The sequence below is a fragment of the Geospiza fortis genome, unplaced genomic scaffold (assembly GCF_000277835.1).
Source record: "Geospiza fortis unplaced genomic scaffold, GeoFor_1.0 scaffold167, whole genome shotgun sequence".
Classification (NCBI taxonomy): Eukaryota; Metazoa; Chordata; class Aves; order Passeriformes; family Thraupidae; genus Geospiza; species Geospiza fortis.
Window position 1 is genome coordinate 3,208,513 of NW_005054355.1, and position 20,119 is coordinate 3,228,631.

Consider the following 20,119-nt stretch of genomic DNA (forward strand, 5'->3'; position numbering starts at 1 on the left):
AATGAACTTATGACACTTTTTATAGGAGAAACCATGTTTCACAGATACATGATTAGAGGGAAGCATTTAATATAATACAGTGACATCCACAAATCATGACTTTTCAGGAAAATTTTCTAACCTCATCTCACTTTATAGACTGGAGATTGGTAGAATCTTCAGTGTTTGGGGACTTTGGACTGTCATTCACTGCTGGGCTCAACTCCTGCAGATTGAGTATCCTCCTGAGTACTCATTAAAATAAAATAACTGTCTAAAACAATAAAATTGATGTTCTTTAGCTTTTAAGTTTTAGTCTTCTTCTTGACCTTCAGATAATTATGAGATGTTTATCACCGAGAAGAGTGGTTCCATAGCAGACTTTAGCCTCTCCTCCTTTTAATGTGACCCCAGGAGAGAGATGAAAGCATTCAACTACTTCTACTTCCTAGGAAGAAATTTGCTATTTTGTTCTCACAGGCTTCTTGCAATGTTTCCCTGGAGTGACTGATACCATGCTTTGCAAAGGTCTGTCTCCTAGAGAAGGCAAAGGCTGCTCTGAGACTTTGGATGATCCTGGCATTGATGTTTCTTGTCACCTCCAGTCACTGCCACCCATGGATCAAGTAGCTCACTGTTATCAGCACCAACAGAACTGATTGTTGCTAGCAAACAACACAGTAATCAATACATTCCTTGGAAAAAAGAATTTTTACTCAGAACATCCAGCAGGGTTATTCAATGCAACAAAACCCCAAGGTTTTCAGTGCCTAAGTAGAAATACAAGAAAATTGAACAATGCCACCATGCACATACACAGACAAACAGAAGATATATAATGGTTGAAATTACTCTAAGTTTGTGGGTCTTAAGGTATCCAGAGACGTAAAGTGGAAACACTGATGCCACAAGTTGACTAAACACTTTGCAGAACAGTTAGCTTATTCCCATTAGCAAAGACTCCTACTTTATGAAGTCTTCCCTGTCTGCAGTACCTCAATTCATGTCCCCTTGAAATTATTAACATACCAAATGAAATCCTTACATTCTCAATCAAAATCTGAAGGTCAGAATGCCATAGCACAGGTAATACCTGCCTTAGGAACATCAGTGCCACATATGTGGTGATCTTCAGTCTTTCTCCAACACCTTCTCCTTCATTTGATAGCAGAATATTTGCCCTTCCAGTTGGCAATTTTTGTGTCACTTAGAGCCAAAATAAGCTTAGCAGTCTGCTTTTGGACAGTTATAATGAAAACAAGGTAAAATCAGTACAGGAAGAAAATAAAGGGCACAGTAAGATAGAGGCAATGACTGCTGTGACGTACTCAGTTTTTGAAAATTCAGGTATGTAACTCTGTATTAACGATGTTCCAGCTTCCTAACACCCCTATGCAAAAAAAAGAAGCAAACCACTAATCATTAGAAAACTTTTTCTTTCCCATTTTGCCTTTGCACTTCACCATCTATTCTCTATTAACTGCTCTCTTCATTTGTTTGCTCAATCTTCTCTCTTGAGCAGATAAAAAGGTTTCATTAAAGTAAAGCCTAATGCTGTCAGTGGCAGGAGAGCTGCCAACCCTGGCGGTTTTCATAAGTCTATTAAGCTGGCCTAAGCATGCTAATACTTAATAAATTCCCTCCATTCACAGCAGTCCTTTGCAAATATCCTTTTATCTCATATGGAAAACTAGGTTAGGCAATGCAAACGAGTAATAAAGGACCAGGCCCCACATTTTGGGGTGTATTTATGTATACACACAGTTGCATCAAAGAGGAGCAGCACATACCATCAACTGCAATCTCTGCTGTACTAGAAGTACTAATTGAGATTACAGAAAGAGCTAACAATAACTTGATGAAAGTATTCAAATTATTAAGATGAAAATGGCACTGGACATACAAAACAGATCTTTTTTTTATGGATTTCCTTCAATAGTTCATTTGCTGAGCAGATTTTCTAAACCTTTTTGAAGGACATCTAGTACACGTATTCAGTACATTTTATCTCTAGTTCATCCAGCAAGCAAAAAAACCCCAAACCCCAGATTCTAAAAATCACTGCCATCTTCTGCCATTACCAGTTAAAGTGGAAAAAAACCACTTGGAAGAACAAGTGGACTGCAAAGCACTACTATTCAGCATCACCCCTTACCAAAGGAAAAGGCTTTAACATCATTTGTCACTATTCAGGGATCCAGAGGTCCAGGAATTGCTTTTTAATTCAAACAAAACTTTTAAAGCAACAAAGTATCTAGCCTTCATCTCTTCCCTAAGAGAAAAACAGTCTGTAGCAGTAGAAAATGATGGATTGGAATTCTCTCCCGAAAGGCTAATGTAATTGTTCAGATAAAGTAATAAATATGGGAGCAGGACGTGGAGCTGAGAGAGGGTTTCCTATGTCTAATAAGAAATGTACTCAGTAAGCAGCAGGATTTAAGTAAACACGTGCCTGATAGCTACTAACAGGCAAGCGCAAAAATCATGGTGAAATGGTCCAACAGCATCATTTCTTCAGCCATAATAGAAAACATTAACTCACAATAGCTGATATTTTATTAATTCTCTGTTTTCAGGTTTTGCAAAGGTTACTGGAAACCCTACTCAGTTTAGTTCATACAAAATTATTATGCACATGGAAACATAATAAAAGGACCATCGTTCTGTGAATAAACAGGATCACATTTTAAACACAAAACCTAAACTGTCCTAATAAGAAAAAAATATTCATCTTTGTAAGGATCTAGCAAGTTAAAACTAATCACACATATATCTTGCTATACTTACTGCAGCATTTATATATCAGCTACTGCAGTGAGGTAAACAATGTATTAGCAACCTTGAACAGAACCGGAACTCCTACAAGGGAAAATAAACCGCCCATCTCCATCAAGAAGTGTCTTTCTGCTTCCCCAGGAAAAGAGAAACAATGTTGAAGCCACCTACAGCAGGTGACAATTGTATTGCTTAGCCATAGCTGCGGTGAAGTTTTCAAATAAAGAAAAGCTTGACAGAGAGCTTCTTCACAATCAGCTGAGTATACCCTTAAGCAATCCTCCTCCACTTTATTTCATTAATTTATTTCCTATCCTCACAGAACAAAACAATACTTACTCTACATAGCGCAATAGCCTACAGACCCCTTCTCTAACGACTCATTTCTGCTGTTCTGCCGCATTGGAACACCCACTTGTCACAGAACAGAAAATATGGATGAGTTGAGAGCAATTAAGAAGCAAAGGAAATTTTGGACTGTGAATAAACTTGCTTTCGGTAAGAGAAACATGGCAACTTTTTTTTCTCTTCTTTTTAAATAAACACTCTATCAATCTCATCTGAATGACCCACGTGATGCTGAATAACGCATCCATCTAACAAAAGAGGAATGTATTTCATCCCTAAATTCACATCTAAGAGCTCCATTTTATAAGATAACCCCGGGTATTTCTGAATTCTAATAATTTAAGCTTATGGGGAAAAACCCCACAAATTAGGGATCTTGACAAAAATCTAGTGTGCCACAGAAGGCAATGCCAATTAAAGAAAAAAAAAAAAGAAGCATCACGGAGAATATCAATGTATTTTATAGCTTCTTCTTTAGTGCTATCTTGCTACCCGATGATTTCCCTTGTGGCAAAAGAGAAATGTAAAGGAAGATGCAGCATCTGTCCTTCAACTTACTTTTCTGTGAAAGTGGTAACATTTTAGTAACAATACCATTACCTCTTAAAAGTCCATGTATTTGTTTTTGAGGCAACTGATAGGGTTTCAAAAATAAATGTGGGAAAAAACGCTACAGTTTTTCCTCCAGTTACTGTCTCTTGGTACCATCAACACATAATAGTAAGGATGGCAATAAACTCATTATTTCATACGAAATTTACAGTATTTTTGTGCACAGCTGTTGATTTGATTTATATAAGTGAACTGTATACTGCTAAGAAACACAACTAATATACAAGGAAAGAAGGTTAAAAGTAGGTCAGCGATAGAGCAAGCATTCTTAACCCAACTAGCATTCCAGCCTCCAGCTTGAAGCATAATGTTCATTCCTCATATTCTAGAGTGTTAAATAACACTGTAACTAGATGCTGAAAACAAGAATCATTCAACATTATCCAGCCTTGATCTTTACACAAAATTCCCATGATATCCATAGAACTTCCACAGCTGTACAAACTAGAATAAGGTCCATGGCAAACACAGCTTTCAGGATTTGCTCTACAATAAATATCACAAGCAAAAAGGAGACAGCAAATGTTAACTTTTTATTTCTTTTGAACATATAAAGGTTATATGAAACAATGGAAATTATTTTTATTTATGAAACAATTCTTTTAGAGCCATCTTGTGGGGAAAACAAGCAATTTAAAACAATACATATACTTTTAATAGCTTTTCTACCAAAAAGATCAGTGGTTAGTATGACATCTTCTAGTACTCTTTAAAAAAAATAAGTGTCTCAGGCACACTGTAAACTTTATACAACATTGTTTAATCCCCTAGAACATGAAGGAAGTGCCTTTATGAATAATCACTTGTTAAAAGATTAGTTCTAGATAGAAAAAATATATATCATTATGTTGAAGATGCTATTTTTCAGAAGAATATTTTTAGACCAGATTCTATTCAAACTCCACCCAACTATAGACCACAAAAAAAGCACAAAAACTGAAAGAGGCTAAAGCTTCTTTCAGAGCCCTCTTGAGTAAATTAGACAGAATTATTCAATCTAACTAAACAGGGGGTAAAACAAAGCAAAGCAAAGATTTAGCACACAAACCTGTGAAGTTTTCATTACCAAACATCCTTAGCATTTCCAACTCAAAGCTTTGGTAATATTCCTAAGTTCTGAAGGAGTTTACACCAGTTGTTTATAAAGAACTCATTACACAACAGTCTTCTGTTTGTATACACTTAAGGAAAGTACAGCCTTGGGCAGTCAATTTCAGTATAATCAAAAGTCATGATGCAGACTTCAGCTACCTAGGGCAATCAACCATCAGCTCTGCTTGATTTATGTGTCTTGCCTATGAAGCAAAGTGCTTAAATTTTATCCTAGAGAACAAAAGCACACATACAGGACATATATCTTATTTAGTTTTAACTTTTGCCCTAATAAAATACTTCATTTATATAGAACATTAAAGCATATCACATCATATTTATCCAACAAGTAATTATCTTCTATTAATACAAAAGTAAAACAGGACATCACAGAACAATTGCAAAGCACACAATCAAGAGGTGTCACAGAAATATGCTTTTTTTTTGAGCTGTTACAATTAGTGTGTAGTATGGACTAGCAGGCACCTCTGTTAATTTATTTTTTTAAATAAAGAAATTTGACAACAAAAGGGTCCTATGATACCCAAAATTTCTGACAGCTGTAACTAAACAAAACACACTGGCACCCATATAACCAGACAATTTTGCTAAGGCAAGCACAAGTATGTCAATTTTTATTTTTACACTCCTACCAAACTTTGAGCAGAACATGTACATGTGCGCTTGTAGCCTCTCCTCTGAGAAGACGACAGTGAGATCTGCTTCCTCCATAACTCCTTTAAACTTTGGAAAGGAGCCCCGACTCAGGGGCACTTGCCTTAATGAGATTTTGAATTTCTTTGAATTTCGGATGTTCTTTATCAGCTACCAGCTGCAGCAATATCGCTTCGCTAGTAGTAACTATAATTCCAGTACGTGCAAGACGCTGAAAAATAAAAGAGCAGACAGAAATCATGTAAGGTATTTGCAAATGTGAATGAGTGAATTTTGAAAGAAAAGATGGATAGCACTTTTAAAAACATCTCCTATGAACAAAAGCAATGCCAATTCCATTCCAGCATTTCTTAGTGGTATAATTTATAAAGCTAGGACGAAAAACTGACAGGGTTTAGACTTTCCTATGGCAAAAGGCTGCCCTGGATTACAAATAAGGCTTTCTACTTGAACTAGATTCTTTCTGCAAGTCAGATTTAATAGGCAGCAGCCCCACACATCTTAATAACAACCCTTTTCCCTTGCATAACCCAGAGGACAGCTTTCTTCACTCTTATGCAGATGAAAGGCCTGGGGAAAAAATAAAATAGCAAGGTCCAACCTAACAGCATTAAGCAAGAAATTATAACAATTTCTCTCTCAGTCCTTGTTATGTACGACTACTTCAGCTTTTGGACTACAGAGCACCTAGTAGCAATAATCTCTGGAGAAAGAGGAAAAATCTCTTCTACAGACATTATAAATCATACTGGTACAACAGCAGCTCTTTTTAAATGACGTTTTATTACAGACAGTAACTCCAGAGTCAGTTCTCACAGGCTACAGGATAAAATATATAGCTGCAGAGAAAGCAAAACCAAAAGAAGTCTGCTAGATCTTGTAAGTGTGCAACTCAACAGGATTTGGGCTTCATGTAGCCCAAGGCACAGGACTTATTGCGAAGTTATTGGACTTTTAAAACTGTGGTTGTTGCTTACATAACAAAGTTACCTCCAGCAAAAGCTGATCAACCCACGTTCCCCCATCATCTTCCCAGCCATCATACAGATGCTTTGGCAGTAAACCTCTTCATAGAGTCAGCTTTCCCTCCCTCATCCTCTACTCAGCTGCATGCTCCACCAAATCTAACGGGATCCTGAACGGGCTAAGGGAGGGCAAGTGGCAGAGAACAGACGTATGTACATACAGGTTTCAACTGTAATCATTAAAGCAAAGAGAAGATCCAAACTTTCTAGCTCTTCAATTACAAACCAACAGATGGGTGAATGTTACTAACTTTAAGGGACCAACCAGTAAAGTATATGTAACTACAGTCTATATAACAACAAACTAACAACATTGGATTACTGAATTCAATACTTCCTACTTGCCATTACAGCAACAAGCCTCTCAACGTTCTTACACTGAAACAAAGTAACTACTTTCCTCAGCTCTCCTACTCAGTATAACCATACTTATTAAACTTCACACACATACAAAAAAGAAGAAAAATAGAAAAATTAATATGAAATATTATAGCAATGTTTTCAACATGAGCCTCTCCAAGAATACAAAGGTTTTGGTTTTAACTAGCATGGATGAGGAAAAAAATCTAGACCCCTAAAAATCATTTCTGTCTGTGAAATATTGATTGAAAAGAGAGCACATCTCTTTAAAAGCAAAACACACCGTAACATGTCAAAAGAGGCTGGCATTGCCTTACATCTTCTCTAGGACGAGATATTATTTTTATAAATTTTAGATTAGCAGAAAATAAGAGATGCATTTGCTAAGTATATTAGATAATTTCCAAGGAAATCACAAGTTTTCTTAGAAGAGACTCTTTGAGAAGGAAAGTATTGACAGTATGTTGCATCCACACTGCAGAAAAAAGTAGAAAAGACAAAGAACAGAAAAGAAATCCAGCAGGAGCAGACGAAGCTGTCTCAATCTGTGACCATGCACTGGCATAAGACATCTTCATCAGACAGGGCAGATTCAGAATAGTCACATCCTTGAATTTTTCATCTGAATTATTTCATCAATGAAAATTTCAAGATTTTTTTTGTTTCTGAGGGTTTTTTTAACTAGAAGGTGTTGTCTGCTGTCATTTTTAAGCACACAACAGAAGTGGAAACAAGCTGTTATCCAAGCAGACATGAACACTTTCATTACCAATTAAGTCAAATTGCACTTCCTAGTACACCCACTCAAATATTTGTATATTCATCACCAGCACAATCAAAACACATGCTATGTAATGGGAAATGAGGAGAACTGAAGGGGCAGGTGGGACCAGATGGGAGTTATTTGGGGCTGCTGAGGTTATCACTGCAAAGTCCCTCTTCATTATTCTTGAAAGGTCACTGTGAATAGAGAAGGGCTGTGTTATTGTGAAAAGGCAAATGTTACATTCATCTTCACAAAAAGGTACAGAAAAGGGTCCAGGAACCCTGATCAATAAAACTCACCTCAGCTCACCAGCTTGCATAAGTTTGCACAAGAAACAATGTTAGACTCATTCATTAAAAGAGTATGACTAGGAACTGTGAGCTGTATGGTGAAACTAAAGCAGGATTACCCAAGACTTTGGTACGTTGCCCACTTCCCCCATAATGCCACAGTCAATTGAGATTAAGGATATGTCCAATACATGTCCGTTTCTCCTGGTCTCCTCCTCCCAAGCATGCCCATGTCTTGCTTGCTCTAGCCCATACCCCTTGGTAGCACTTTTAAGTGAGGCTCTGTAACACAAGAAGCGGACAATGCTGGTATGCGCTGCTGCCATGTGCAGCACAGAAGGTGTTACTGCTGGCTCGACGCCACAAGGCAAGTGTTGGCTCACTCATTTTGTAATGACTGACAACATAAGGGACCACAGAAAAACGCTTTCTTTTGCTTACTGAGAACGCATTGCAAAGGTATACCAAAAAGTTACCAAAAATGGAAAAATCTACAGCTTTTGCAAGCAATCACACTTCTAAGATCAATACCTTTTTGCCTAGAAAGTAAAGCAAAGCTAGCTAGTCACTGTTTTAACCTTTATTACATTGGCCCAACTTCTATGCTTACAGACACACTGTAAGTAATAAATGTACAAAAACATACAAAATAAGGCCATAATAAGGCCAACAGATTTCAGGTTTTCTATATTTGTTTTGCCTCCTACTGCTGCTGCACCACATTGATTTGGGAAGTCCATGACTTCAGTCACTCCTGTACTCTGCGTGTGTCCCTATGCTCTATGTGACAGCTGACATTAGGTTTCCACTTAATCAAAGTCACGGGTTTCATCAATCACTGTATGCTGGGGATTTCTCCTTAGCCTTTAAGAAATTAAGTCTTCTCAAAATCTATGAAAAAGTATAACATGCTGTGGTTATCATTAGTTTCTACTTAAAATAATTATTAGGGCCTGAGGCAAAAAATTGCAATACTTAATGTATGTATCAGGTTTTGACTTTCAACAGTGATGCCTGTAGGCAAATTAGGAGTACACCATCAAAAAATCATTTGAATGAATTTGCTACAACATAGTTGTATGTGCTTTTAAATCTTCTTGTTACATTTATCTCCACTTTCTCAACATTTAGTTTGCCTAAGCTCCTAAAAGCAGAGGGGAGGGGAATCTTTACTATAATCAGGGTCTTGCGATTAAGCTTTAATTTGCACTGACGAGGAAAAGCAGGAGGAGGGACAGAGGTACAAGGGGATTTGAACAAGATCACATACTGTATTTCATTGCACTTCAAGAATTTCAACACCTGAATAAATACTCTTTGCAACAACAAAGCCAAAAGCTTTATGGCACTTTTACTCTGCTGTAGAGATAACACTGCATAAAGGGATATGCTAAAATACTAATGTCTATACAGAGTAATCTATATTGTATGGAAAAATCACTGTTGAATTCCAAACATTCCAAACTGAGTTATGCATATTAAATTATAATTCAAGGAGATTTAAAAAAGCCAGTACTTCTTCTCCATTTTCAATGCTATTTTAAGAATCAGAGTACTCATCTCTTCTCAAATCTACTTTTACCCACTGCTTTGTCTGTAGAAATTCCTTGTTAGCTTACCATAAGCAGAGAACTTAACATACCAATGCAAGGTGAAGAAAGCCTTGACTAAGAAACTTACTTCAAGAGCAAACATTCTGTCCATCATACTTCTGGACGAGGTGGCATCAGCGACAATATGAACTTCCAGACCTCTGCCAATTAATTCCAATGCTGTTTGCTGGATACAGACATGAGTCTACAGGGGAGAAATCAAAGGCAGAAAAGCCACCAACAAACCATTATTATGAAATGAAAGTAACACAACCACAAAATAGAGTACATAATTAATTAGAGTTCAAATACGTATTTTTCTACCCCTGGCAGTATGAGGGAACTCAATATGCATTTTAAATGCCAGTTAAGATTGTGACAAGTGCCTGTAGTTTACAAGTATCTCATCTCAAATTCTTTTATGAGATAATATTAATGACAACACAAAATAATTTATTCTGTAGAGGATATCTAAGCTCTAAGTTATATAAATTGAGTTGGTTTGTTTTAATTACACAAAGTGATGCCTCTTTGAGGGCCAACAGACATTACCATAAACGAGTATCAGAATGGCAATGCACCTACTTCTACTCCAAAGAGGACAATACTCCGGACACCAGGGATCTCTGCTAATGCTGCTTCAACTTCTGGCAACACCATTGAAAATTTTGTCTTGGGAAGCACAAGTTTAGCTCCTGTTAAATCAATTTCTTGCACAGTGCTCCCAAGACCTTTGGGATACTGTTCAGTGACAATAACTGGAATTCCCAAGAGCCGTGCACCTTGGAGCTGTACGAGGACAGAGAGGAAAACATTTTTTAAAAAAAGGAAAAAAAATTAAAAGTAGAACAACAATAACAAAGACATTGTTATTACCTAATATTAAGTAATAGTTAGACTGTACGTAAAATAATAAAAAAAGTTTGCAATGAGTGATCAAAACTCACTACAACATACCAGTCGTTGGCCCACGCTGATGATATCACCAAAGTATTTGATGGCAGGCCGGAATCGCTCTTGCATGTCACAACAGAAAAAAACAGTGCTTGAGGGTGTCAGGTTGCCCAAAGTAGTAATCTGAAAAAAAAAAAAGGTAATGTTTTCCATGGCAGTGGATATCCCTTCAGAAATGCAGCAGAATGAAGAAGAGTTTGCAACACATCTGCTAGATTATGGATTTATGTTACTTTGAGTCAAAATAGGAGATAAGTTTTTCAAGCCTGATTTTGGTATGTTTCTGAATTAAAACGAATAGCTGATACTGAACAGTACGGTATAGTCATCAATATGTAATCATGATTTTATTAGGTGGGAAGCACAAGTCCACATAAATGTACATGGATATTTCTGAACTCTGAAGGGGGGCAGAGGAACCCATCACCTAAATCATAGCAAAAAAAAAAAAAGTACCAAAAGCAAAATTACATTCTTCAAATTCATTTTTAAATCCACAATTCTTGGAACTGAAATAAACTCAGGATAAATTAAAGTTTAAAAAAATTCAGACTTCCACTTGCTTTCAAATATTGTATGTACATATATTTTCACTGTGTAGTCAATTTGATTTGTCTATGACATCTTTTAGCAAAAGTCTGATGAAAGTCCAAGGCTAGAAAGAAAGTAGAGAAGACTGTAAATATTAGAAACCAAACTGAACGCATTTTAATGACAAAAGTAATCTCCTAGAGTTTCCCTCCTACAAGGTACCAAGTAGGGTAGAAGGGAGGGGATAAGAAAAATAAACCAAATACTTAACTTTCTTACACTTAGAAAGAGTGCTTTGTATTTGTATAAATAAATTTCTTGCACTACCTGTCGAACCAAAGTATAGGGCTTCAGATGGAAGCTACAGGAAAAGAAAAGAGCTACACACTATCATTTAGTGTAAGGCAACTCAAGAGAAATTACATCCATTCGGGAGCTTTTCAGCAGACAGATAAATTGAATTGAATAAAGAGCTTCTGGGAAGTACCCATTAATTATATACATTTCATTTTCTGCAATCTGAGGCTGTAATGTTTTAAACTGAAACAAAATTACAAAATCTGTAAAAGAATGTATTTCAGAAGAGTGCAGATGTATTGGGTTAACGTAACAAGGTTTTGATAGTGACGGGAGGCTGTAAGGGTGGCTTTTGTGAGATACCAGAAACAGCCTCATGTCAAGAGAGCACTAATGCCAGCTGAATCCAAGACAGATCTGCTACATCAGTGATGCTGGTGACAACTCTATGCTAACATATTTAAGAAAGGGTTAAAAAACCTACTGTCCAACAGCAGCTGTGAGAGGAGGGTGAGAATATGTGGGAGAAAGAGCATTGCAGACACCAAAGGTCAGTGCAGAAGGAGGGGCAGGAGGTGCCCCAAGTGCTGGAGCAGAGATTCCCCTGCAGCTCCTGGTGTAGACCATGGTGAGGCAGCTGTGCCCCTGCAGCCCATTGGCTTCCACAGTGGAACAGAAATCCACCTGCAGTCCATGGAGGACCCCACAGCAGAGCCTTGAAGAAGGCCTGCAATATGCCTTAAAGAAGGCTGTGACTCTGAAGGGCCCCATTGAAGTGACTCTCTGAAGTGACCTGGGACTCTCTAGAGAGGAGCCCATGAGCAGAATGTTTGGGAAGGAATGCAGCCGGCGGGAAGGATGCATATTTGGGAAGTTCATGACATACTATCTCCCACAGGAGGGACCCCTCTCTGGAGCAGGGGAAGAGCATGAAAAGAACGAGAGGGAGAGGTGAAGTTTTACGAACTGACCACAAACCCCATTCCCCAACCCTCTGTGCTGCTTGAAGGGAGGAGGTAGAGAAGTTGGAACTAGAGCTAAGCCAGGGAAGAAGGGAGGCATAGGGAAGAGGTGTTTTTACATTTCTTCTTATTTCTGATTATTTTACTTGGTTATTGAGTAGCACTACATCAAACTGATTTCCCCAAGTCTGTTTTGTCTATGACGGTAATTGGCAAGATTCCTCTCTGTCCTTATCTTGATGCACAAGCTTCTTTATCATATTTTCTCCCCTCTGTCCTACTGAGGACAAGTGATGGAGCGGTTTGGCGGGCACGTGGTGGCCAGCCAAAGTCAACTCACCACAAAGGAATTGGGAATTGATAAATATTCATTCCAAAACTTTCACTGATTCACCACATGTCTCCAGAGTAAAATGATGCTGATCTCAATTCCCAAGGCCATGCTTAATAATGGCAATGCTTAAACATATCCAACATAAACATATCCATGGCCTGTTAAAACTGTTCAGAAAATTACTTGTATGCTAACAATTGCAAATACTAAATTCCCTCAATTCTCAGACTCATTGCACCACTACTGCCAAAGCAGCAACCATTCATAAGCATGGTTCCTCCAGTCCTTGTGAGTCAAACAGCAACACTCTTAATACAAGCAGTTACAGAGGCAAATGCAGTAACAACCACAGTGCAGATAATGTAACACTGGGCTCACTGATACCACAGGAAGACAGAAGAGCATCACAACAGGCATTAGGGAAATCTTTTTCACCAGTAAGATACAGCTGCACTGAAAAAATTTACCACAGATGTGAGATTTTCAAACCTAGGAGATTTTCAGTATTCAGCAATGCAGCAGCTGACTTGATCAAGGGGTTAGGGAAGTCAACCTCTAGATACTTTTCCCAAGTAACACTTCTGCAACTCCACACCAGGCAATGAATGAGGCCTGGGACCAAGAAAGATTGGACATAAAATTAAATAACCACCTTGTTCTTGAATACCATCCATCATACTACACCATTTGCTTGAACAATGAAAAAGGCAGTTGGCAGGCAGTATTAATGTACAATTCAACACCACAGGGAACACATACTGTGACCCATTCCAGCTCTGGCACTTGCTGCCATCACAGAACTCAATTGTGACATTTAACTTTCCTACTGCTCAGCAATAAAAACAGAAAAATTGGAATAAACAATATTTATAAGTGTGGTTCCTACTCATTTTGTCTTAGCATTTATATGACAAGCAAAGACTACTATTTTCTCCTTTAAATCTTTCCATCACTTTAACAGCTCACCAGAGGAGGTTTAGGTTGGACATTAGGAAGAATTTCTTCACAGAAAGGGAGGTTAGATATTAGAATGGGCTGCCCAGGGAGGTGGTGGAGGCGCTGTTGCTGAAGGCATAGAAGGAAAGACTGGAGGTACCATTTGGTGCCATGATCTAACTGACATGGCAGGGTTCAGTCATAGGCTTGACTCGAACTCAGAGGTCTTTTATAGTCTAACTGATTCTGTAATTCTGTAATTTTTTAATATCTGTCTGAACAACGAACCATCATGGACTACAGAATGACTGATGTGAAGTTAATCTACTGCCTCAATATGCACCTTCCTTTGCCAGTGCAGCAGATGGCACTACCACCCCTAGCAGAGAAACAAATGTGAATAGAATTAGAAAGTCTTCAAGAAGCTGCATAGTCTTCCCCTACAGAAGGATCAAACAAACACAAATAATATTCTTCACAGATGACCACACGGTCTGATGCATCAGAGACAGAAGTCCTATAAAACCCATCCCACAGCTCTGTTACCTTTTCCTTTCGGTGTTTTCTCATCTATAACTCCTTTGCTCACATTTATGAGTATTACTTCCAGTTAGGTCCACAGTGAATTTGAAACACAAGAGCGTTACAACCCTCCCTCACATGGTTAACCATGTGCAAAACTTATTACCAGACCTCAAGAATCAGACCTTTAAGTCTCCCTTTAGGCCCTCCTCTCCCACTCCTTATTCTGAAATGTATCTAATGCTTTTAGTATTTCCTCCTACAAATTGTTTTCATGGTCCTCCCTGGGGTAGTTTTCAAATTGCAGTCTGGAACGAGGCACTCAATACTACTATCACAACAGTGTTTCTCTGCCCACACTACTTCACTGCTCTAGCAGGGCATCAAAAATCAGCCAATTCACAGCCCTTCCAGGCCCTGTTTATTCTGTACTTTCCAGTACAGTATTTGCTCTTTTCATAATGGACAATACTTAGACTCCTGAGGTACATTTTAGCCTTATAAATCATCCCCTGAACTCTCCCTCATCTTCTGTTTGTCTAGCTGATTATTTCTACATTGCTAATTCCACTTTGAAGTGCATCTTATTGCACCCTGTTTTTCCAGTTTGTCCTGAAATACCTGAAGTCTGCTTTTTCAGATGCTGGCAGGTCCTTCCAGCCTGGGATCTTCTGCATAAACAGTATTTGCCCTAAGTTTTGTTAAGGAGAAGAACAATGGAATAATTAAAAACAGTGGCTTTGGAAGCCACTTTATAGAGCACAATTCAATTTTACTCTGATTTGGCAGTGAAGTGCAGAAGAAAACTGACTATCAAGCCACAGAGTATTCTTACTATAGACTTCCATGGAATCTCATATGTTTATGTCAAAAAGCACAGGGAGCAGTAGTAAAAGCACTATATCTGCTTTTCTTTACTGTCAAGTTGGTTTAATATGATTTAATTTATGCCTTCAGATTCATGCCAGCAGCTCTAAAATAAAGTTGTGTCAACTGTATATTAGCTAAATAAAAGCTTTTACAAAGTCTAACACAAATAATTCATATATTGATTTTCTTATTTATTTCTGATTAGCTGGCAGTCTGAATTGTGGCAGAACAAGCGGAAACTGGAAGAAAGGGAGGCTAAGATCAAAGAGTCAACACTTGCTGGTGTTACATGGAAGGTCAGATGTGGGAAGGGCAGAGCGCAGCAGAAAGCACTTTGAAATTAAGTTTCATTAATAGTAGCTAACAGAGTCCATAAAAAAATTCATGTAAGTATTTGCTATGTATAAAGGAAAGGTTTAGTTTACTAGTTCTTTAGTGTGCCACGTAAATCCTACAACTTGCTTTCAATGCCATCCTCCCCTTCTACAAGAACGCTGTGACACCTCCACATCTGGCAGTGAAAATCACCCAGACCTCCCCAGTGCAACATCCCAAAGAGCTGGAATGAGGGCAAAACTACACCTAAACATCAAACCTGGGCTGGCACATCAACACCTGTCTGATTTCACTGCATAGAAAGAGGCAAGCTGGGCAAGGATTGTGACCCACTCCATCGACATAGTATCTGCCTGAATCCACCCTGCATATAACATCTACTCAGCTGCAATACCATTAAACAACTTGAACTCAGAATAAAAGTAAAAAAAAAACCATCAAAACTCAAATTACCTGAAGTTCTCCTCAACAGTACATAAGCATTTCCACTTGTTGTACCTCATTTCTCTTAGTTAGGATTTTCTGTCCTCCAGCTGAAGGTTACCCACAGCACAACCAGAATAGGTACATCAAGTAGTCAAGTAACCTGATGCAGCTCTTTTACCCAGCTAAAGAAGTCATCTCTAGGACCTTGTCCAGACCAGGATTTAAAGGTATGCTGTCACAAGTTACATACAGCTTTAAATCCTACTCTAGAAAAGACCTAGGTGGGAAAGGAGAGGTGATTTTTCACATCTATATATAATCTCTGCTGATTATTATTATTAATCAGACAAAAATGTGATTGAGATGAAGTACTATAATTATAGGTTCAGCTTTACAAAAATATTCACATATACTGACTAGCTTTTTATCTGTCCTTTACCTGCTCAAAGTACAGGAAATCATGAGACTTACAAAATGAAATTTTCTCACAGTATTTGTAATGAACAAGAAACTGGAAGCAAAGAAATAACCCCATTGGACATCACTAGTGATGTCATAAATCTCACATCACATACTAAAGGTTACATACTAAAAGGGCAGACTGGGGGATGTTGCAACCTTGATATTTCAAGAATGGCATAAAAGAGACAACAACAAAAAGAAGCTACCACCTTTTCTTCTGTATTTCTTAAAGAAAATTGGTAAGATTCAGTTGTACTTTGCTACCTATATTTCAAATGTAAAAATAATGAATAAATTCAGCTTGATATATTTCAAGAGAAAAACAGGTTGCAAGTATTTCAATTTATAAACCTAAATATTTATCTTATGCTAAGCTAATGTGCAGCCTTTTACATGTAATTCAGCATTTAAAAAGGACAGATTCAGTTTAAAAACACATGACTACATATAACTATGTAGTACAAAAGTCTTCAGCAAAATTTAAAAAATTTAAAATTACTAAAATGCTTGTTGTAGAGTAAAGATATACAAACAAGGAGTCTGGATTTGAGGAAAAAATCCTCTTTCAGTATTTTCAGCCCCTTTTTCCCCCCTTCTTTAAGGTCCCACATGCTGCTTTTCAAAAACTTATTTATTTAGGAATGTAATAATTTATCAAAATTTATAATTTCACCCTAAAATCCCCAAATAGAATCCCTGCAATTTATGCTTTGGCTTTTCCTGGTCTGCAGAAAATGGTCTTGGGTTCCTAAGTTAGTTCTAGTTCCAGACTATCTGAGCAATATCACGTATATGCAATAAGAGTGAAAATCTGTATATTAATTGTTATATTTTATTTACGTTGTCATTCACCAAAAGTTTTTTCAAGACAGATATGCCCGAGACATTTATCTCAAAAAACTATCCTGAAATAGATATGCTTTTATGCAATGGTTTCAGCAATAATTTTACCCTTTTACCTTCAGTATCTTAAGGTTTACCAGTTTGTAAATACAGACCACAAGTCCTCCTGAAGAGAAGTCACCTTGAAGTTATGACAGTAACTGTGAAATAGTCTCTCTTGGTTATGTATTTGAAAGCTGCCTGAACTGCTCTATTACACAGCTGTAATGTGCATATAGCCGTCTTTTCTTTGGATATCACCAAAGTCTTTACTTACTTCTCCAAAGGCAGGTACAACAACACTACAGGAAAATACAGTAACTTTTGTAGCACTATTCAACTGTATGGAGAGGTGATTAAAGTGGTCCTGCATTGCCTCACCCAAACTACAAATGTTACAGTCTCCTGTTAAAAGATTTTATAAGACTTAAAATTTATGAAAAGCAGATGCAGTCCCTCCATTTGAGAGAGGTCTGAGGAAACGTCCCTCTCCACTGCATGTGTGGGGTGCAGGAGATTCGAGGTGAGGAGTGGCAGCCAGGCAGAACATCACAGCGCAGTGCTCCCCACCAGCCTCCCTAACACTGCACGGCCATCAAAAGCTTAAGTGACTGTTTCGTGTCAGGACACTTGGACCAAACAAATGTACATATATGAGGATGGTACAAAGGCATAAAACAACAAAAGAGCAAATGTCCTTGTACAGATCAAGCTTTGAACTGAGTTCACGGAGTGGCTTTCCAAGGGCAGCATATGGTAATTCCTCCATGAGATTACTGCCCCCCTCAGCTGCAGGGACAAGAAATTGAAACAGCCCAGTCGAACATCACTTGATGCTGACATTTTGTGAGTTATTATACCAAAAGGAATCCTTCTATGACAGGCCTGCACAGGAATCAAAATGGAAGGATAACATACCAGAGATTAGCTGCCTTAAAGGTTAAAATCCTACCTCCAACTAAATGCATACATATACCTCATAAAACATGCATATAAAAACACTGAAATTACTGTCTAGTGATACAGCTGCTAGCATCTCTGAATTTTCATTTTAAACCAGAAATATCTTTCTAAATATGAAAGTCTAATCGCATCAGCAAGCAAAAGTTGTCCCTCTTGAAACACACATCCAAAACAGGGATTCCACTGACTATGTCATGTACTGAGTTGACAAATCAATGTTGTGTGTAACTGCAGACAAAACATCATGGAGGGAGGGAGGGAGGAAAAGCGGGAGGGAAGGAAAAAGGGGTGTATAATAGTGGCAATGCCTGAATGAATACACAGAAAGTATAATATTCCCATCACTAAGTCCTAAAGGTCTTAAAAAGCTCAGCTGCGTCTGTATCATACCAAATGTTTCTCAAACAAGTGATCTCTGAGCACCTGTCTCTGGCTTAAGGCAAGCTGACTGACATCATTGTGATGTCTCATTTGAGACATCTTCAGCTCATTCACAGCTGCTGAAACATATCAAGGAATAACCCACAAATACTATCCTTTTCATATCAACAGCTGCAACAGAACTGCAACAGTACTGGTGTAAGTAGGCAATCAAATAGGCAATAATGCACAAAATATTGGTTCATCCTGAATCCCTGCAGTCAAAGCTGTATAGCGCATTTGCACCCTGGTAGTGATGTATCCTTGTCTCAGTACTGACCTTTATTCCAAGACGTATGTCCTGCTACAAATGCTTGAGCTGCATTTACAGTTTCAGTGCAGAAGGCATCTGCAAGGGAGTCTTTGCAGAGTAGTGATCTGCATGCACAAATGAGAACCAAGTTTTGACCTGAAACGCTGTTATATGCCCAGAATACCCAAATTCTGTTTTTAAAATCCTTGCTTTAATTAACATCTATACCAACTCTTTTTGCAAGCTGGAAAGATTGTTCCTTTCCAGTTTCTCTGATTGGGCCCCCACAAATTACAACACAGAAACAGAAAAGTTTTAAACTGATTATAATGAGTGTATATGATGTGCTAATCATTTATTAAACTAGTTTGCTCTTCTTAACCATTCTTTGCATACATAAAGTTAAGAATAAAAGACGCCAAAGGCATCCTTAATGCACAGTGAAAGCAAACAGACCACCTTGAGAGTTTATGCATACAAGACACTATGATTAAGCAGAGTTTACAAACAGATTAATTAGACATTTCTGAAAACATTAAGAGAAGACAAGCTATGTTTCAGCTCTCATGATAACACTTCTCCAACATCTGAGAAGTGTCAGCTAGGCAAACTAAAATTTCCTAATTATAATTTTTTTAAGTGTTCTGAATGAAAACAGCAATGCTGTAGGGTTTAATCCTGAGGTCTGTTTTGGCTTGTGGGGTTTTTTAAAGTTGAATTCTTAGATACTGGAGAAAGGAAGAAGCAATGTGTTTTGAGTGGAAGTATTACAGCACAACTTGCACCAATCTCTAGTGGGCATAAAAGTATCTTCATAGGAAAGCACACGTAACTGCATCTATCTGGCAGTCTGGCTTCCTGGTTTGTGGCTACAGAACTACCAAGCTATAGACCTGCATACCAGAAAGAGCTTTTTGAGGCAAAGAGGGATACAGAGGTCCTGTGAACTATAAGCCAAGATACTGAGCTCTGGCAGAGCCCACTTTACTGGCACTCTTTCAGTTTCCACCTCGCAGCATTACCCCCGGCTAAGGCCGGGTATGACCAGCCGCCTGATTTAACGGAGAGCACTGATTAACTTCAGCGACCTGACTTGTCTTCCCATTCATGACGCCAAGTAAGTTCTGGCGAGCCGAAGGCAAAGCCCGGTTACCACACGCGCGTGGCGCAAACCGCACCTGCCTCCCCGACTTGGGAATCCAAAAGTTTCCACGGAGAGACAAGTGAGCACGGGCTGTGCGGACTGCACCCACGGTCCCAGCCGGCTCCAGGATCCCTCACTTCTCCCGGAAGGGGCCGGGGCTCGCCGCGGCAGGACGGCACGGGCTGCCCGCCCTCACACGCACCTGTGGCGGCCGGCTCTCACCTGGATCTGCAGCGGGACCAGGCGCACCTTGCAGCGCTCGTTGACCAGGAAGCCCTTCGGCAGGTCGATGTACTGGCTCCCCTCCTCCGCG

The 20,119-nt window shown here is 38.6% G+C and overlaps 1 protein-coding gene across 1 annotated transcript; it reads right to left on the minus strand.

The window, feature by feature from the left end:
- Positions 1–4,228: 4,228 nt before the first annotated feature.
- ISOC1 (isochorismatase domain containing 1) lies at positions 4,229–20,113 on the minus strand. The gene is made up of 5 exons (XM_014308048.2): positions 20,029–20,113; positions 10,472–10,591; positions 10,100–10,303; positions 9,603–9,719; positions 4,229–5,692 (listed from the first exon to the last, which is right to left on the minus strand). The coding sequence occupies exons 2-5, from the start codon at positions 10,535–10,537 to the stop codon at positions 5,546–5,548; spliced, it is 534 nt and encodes a 177-aa protein (XP_014163523.1). The 5' UTR covers positions 10,538–10,591; positions 20,029–20,113; the 3' UTR covers positions 4,229–5,545.
- Between the last annotated feature and the right edge of the window lie 6 nt (positions 20,114–20,119).